The sequence below is a fragment of the Bactrocera latifrons genome, unplaced genomic scaffold (genome assembly GCF_001853355.1).
Source record: "Bactrocera latifrons isolate USDA-ARS-PBARC rearing strain unplaced genomic scaffold, ASM185335v1 scaffold_465, whole genome shotgun sequence".
Taxonomy (NCBI): Eukaryota; Metazoa; Arthropoda; class Insecta; order Diptera; family Tephritidae; genus Bactrocera; species Bactrocera latifrons.
The window spans coordinates 162,522-166,344 of record NW_017537118.1 but is presented as its reverse complement, the minus strand read 5'-3'; the positions used below and the strand labels follow the sequence as shown (position 1 = coordinate 166,344).

At 45.4% G+C, this 3,823-nt stretch overlaps 1 protein-coding gene across 1 annotated transcript in view; it reads right to left on the bottom strand.

Annotated features, from left to right (window-relative positions):
- Nucleotides 1-3,351, bottom strand: part of LOC108973177 (MICOS complex subunit MIC19-like) — a 24,193-nt gene extending 20,842 nt beyond the window's left edge. The window contains 1 exon segment of the mRNA XM_018940245.1: nucleotides 3,287-3,351. Coding sequence (XP_018795790.1) covers nucleotides 3,287-3,351 — 65 coding nt within the window.
- Between the last annotated feature and the right edge of the window lie 472 nt (nucleotides 3,352-3,823).

Genomic DNA, 3,823 nt, shown 5'->3' with positions numbered 1-3,823 from the left:
ATTGAGGAGGCTTATCCCACGGTAGTTGACGCAGATTGTGGGGTCTCCTTTTTTGAGGATTGGGCATAGCACCCTTACATTCCAATCGTTGGGCATGCTTTCGTCAGACCATATTTTAAAAAGAAGCTGATGCATGCTCCTTATCAGCTCTTCGCCGCCGTGTTTGAATAGCTCGACCGGCAATCCATCGGCCCCGCCGCTTTGTTGTTCTTCAGGCGGGTAATTGCTATTCGAACTTCTTCCTGGGCGGGCGATGGAACGTCTGCTCCATCGTCGTCGATTGGGGAATCGGGTTCGCATTCTCCTGGCGTTGTGCGTTCACTGCCATTCAGCAGGCTTGAGAAGTGTTCCCTCCATAATTTAAGTATGCTCTGGGTATCGGTGACTAGATCACCTTTGGGGGTTCTACAAGAGTATGCTCCGGTCTTGAAACCTTCTGTAAGCCGCCGCATTTTGACCTATCGGCATTTCGGCCTCTTTCTTTTTCTGTTTGCAAATGCGTCTCGCTTCCCTCTTCAACTCTCGGTATCTATCCCATCCCGCACGTGTTGTGGTCGATCGTAACGTTGCCAGGTAGGCAGCCTGCTTTCTCTCCGCTTCTTTTACAGTAGTCCAAAAATATGAATTCTTATTTTCCCAGAAATACATTTGTTAAAAAAGAATCGTAGTCCTTTTTCCTCATAAGAGATTTAAACAGTTCAAAAGCTCAAAACATGCACTACATCAGCTACCTACCCGACGGCATTTTGCAATGTGTTAAAATAAATTTTTCAAGAGCTCAAAGCATGCGCTACATCAGCCCTACGCCTTTGCGCAAATGATTATGTTATGATAACATATCCCCACATACAGATTTGGCAATGGATATAGCAATAGATTTAACAGTTAGTAAGACATAAATTTTATCTTGTCGACATACAAGGCACATTATATACAGTAGATAACCTTTTCGTGGTAGCTTTCTCAGGGGTGAATAACCGCCATCTTGGATTTTCAGAGGTAGCAATTGAAACTGTAAATTTCTAGGAAGAATATGAAGAGAATGAAATAATATAATAACTGATAAACAGTGCTGACATATGTGAGAGCCCACAGTACTCCCCGCAAATAAAGACTTGCTGGACGTTTTTTGTTGAGTTTCAATATCAGATCCTAGCATGGGTGCAAATGTTTCAGGTATTTCGGTGCATAGGTAGACTGGTTGATGTACGTGGTGAATTCATTGGCTCGGTGAGAATACGGCTATGTGCGAATACTTCATCATTGGCCAAATGAGCTGGTTTTAGGCGCTCGATATTTACATTTATAACCTTGCCGTTCACCTTGATGGCAAAAACACGTTCATCAAGTCTTGTGATCACTTTGTGTGGGCCTGAATATGGCTGGTCAAGTGGTCGTTTAGTTGCGTCGATTCTTAGGAAAACGTGTGTGCATGTTGACAGTTCTTTGAAACAAAACGTTTTCTGACGGCAATGGTGGGTTGAAGGAGCTGATCTGATTTTCGTCATATATGAGCGAAAGCCTTCAAGGAAAAATTGGGAATCTCCGGGTGGATCTCCATCTGAGAAAAATTCGCCAGGAACCCGAAGTGTTGTCCCATATAGATGTTCTGCGGGTGATGCCTTTAAGTCATCCTTGTAGCAAGTTCTCAATCCCAATAATACTGTTGGTAGAACTTGAGTCCACTGAGAGATTTGATGACACATGATGGCGGCTTTGAGTGTGCGGTGTCACATTTCTACCAGACTCCTACTAGGTCCAAATGGACATGATCGAATCTCTCATCCAGAATAGGGAATGTGGCGGGTGCTGCTGCTAGTTGTTCCTTGATGTAGATGAAAGCTTGTTCTGATTCTGCTGTCCAAGGTAGTGGTCTGCGATCGTTTTTCTTCTTTGAGTCTTTTAAGAATTCGTTGAGATGTGTCGTCGGTAGAAGTTATTTGCGCCAAGAAATCTTCTTAGCTCTAAAACTGTTTTAGGTTTTGGGAAATTCCGTAGCGCCTGAACTCGGCTTGGGAGTGGTGCGAAACCGAGTTTCGAAATTCTAAATCTTAAGAAATCGACTTCGGAAGCACCTAAAACACATTTTTCCGCATTAATGCACAAGCCGTATTGGCTAAGCCGCTGGAATACTAACCGGAGGTGTTGTATGTGTTGTTGTTCGCTGGATGATGCTATCAGCAGTTCGTCAAAGTAAGCTTATACGCAATCGAGGCCCGTGAGTGCTTCGTTGATAAAACGCTGAGAGGACTGTGCCGCGTTGCGGAGCCCGAACAGCATGCTGATGAACTCGAATAACCCGAACGGGGTTATTATGGCGGTTTTTGATATGTCTTCCTCGGCCACCGGAATATGATGAAAGGCACGTCTTAGAAGCGAGATTGGGTACCAGTCAGGAATAGTTTTTTCGTTAAGTCCACGGTAGTCTCCGCATGGTCGCCAATCTCCATTTTTCTTCTTGACCATGTGTAAGGGACTAACCCAGGGGCTATTTGATGGTCTGGCATGACCCAACTCGACTAGGAGCTTAAACTCCTTTTTGGTCACTTTGAGGCGCTCAGGACATAACGGTGGAACACGTTGCATGCACGGTGGTCCGGTGGTATGGATAAAATCTGTAACGGAGTGTTTGATTGGTTCGAAGGATTCCAAATAGTTCCGGAAAATCTTTGAGTATAGCCGTAAATTTGTTGCTCTCGTGTAGGGCCGTGACCGCTGTAATGGGGGCGGTTGCATAGTGGCCTACACTGTGCGAGTCCGAGTTAGGGTCTACCAAGCGACCACGTTTGAGGTCCACAACTAATCAAAATTTATGGATGAGATCTGCCCCGATGATGGGATAAGGTACGTTACCTATACAGAATATCCAATGGATCAGACGCCGTAGCCCTATATTGAGGGTGAGTAAGTTATCCCCGTAGGTTTCGATTTCACTACCGTTTGCAGCTTGCAGTCGAAAATCATGGCATTTTCTTGTTTTTAGTGGAAAGTGGAGTTACCGCAATATCTGCGCCTGTGTCGACGAGGAATTTCATACCCGATATGCGGTCGTAAACGAATAGTCGGCGATGTGTTATGTTGCCACCAGTATACACCGTGGCTACTGGGGGCCGTTTATGTTTCCCTGAAACGTGCATGGCTGTGTGCACTTTTTGGACGTTGACCAAATTTTCGATGATAATTTGTGATTGTAGCACTGCCCTCTAATGCGCTTGGTGTATTTTTACTGCAATTGCTTCCGTTGAGTGATGCTTTGTCGAGCCTCCGAGCCAGCTTTTCTACTTGCCTTGCCAAATCGTCCAGTTGTTTACTTATGTCACTACTAGCAGCGAATTTGTGGTTCACAGCCATTATACCCGAATCTTCATGTCCTCGTTGAACTTCCATGAGGCGATCCGCTGTTCCGCGAGATTAGTGTTGTTTTCTTCACCAATGGCAGTAAGTGCAAGTTGTATCTGTAGAGGAATACGGTCAAACCAAATGGTGCGCACAAATGCTGCATCTAAATGATTTCCTCCCTGGCGATGGATTTCTGTCAGCAGTTCAGACGGCCGTCGATCACGTAGTTCGACGCCGGATAGCAACATTTTGAAACGGCGTTCCTGAGGAATGGCATAATGATTGATCACCACAATTGAACCTGCTGGTTCCAAAACGGCGATAGTTCGATTCGTTCAAATCTGTCGATGTGCGTAGCTTGCAGTGGTGGGATCTGGGCGTGTTTGCTTCGAAAAATTCCTCGGTGGGGTTCTCGTCTTGCGAGCCGCGGCACCCATCGCTTAATTTTGTTGGGCCATTTAACGTGTGCTTTTAAATCGTAGGG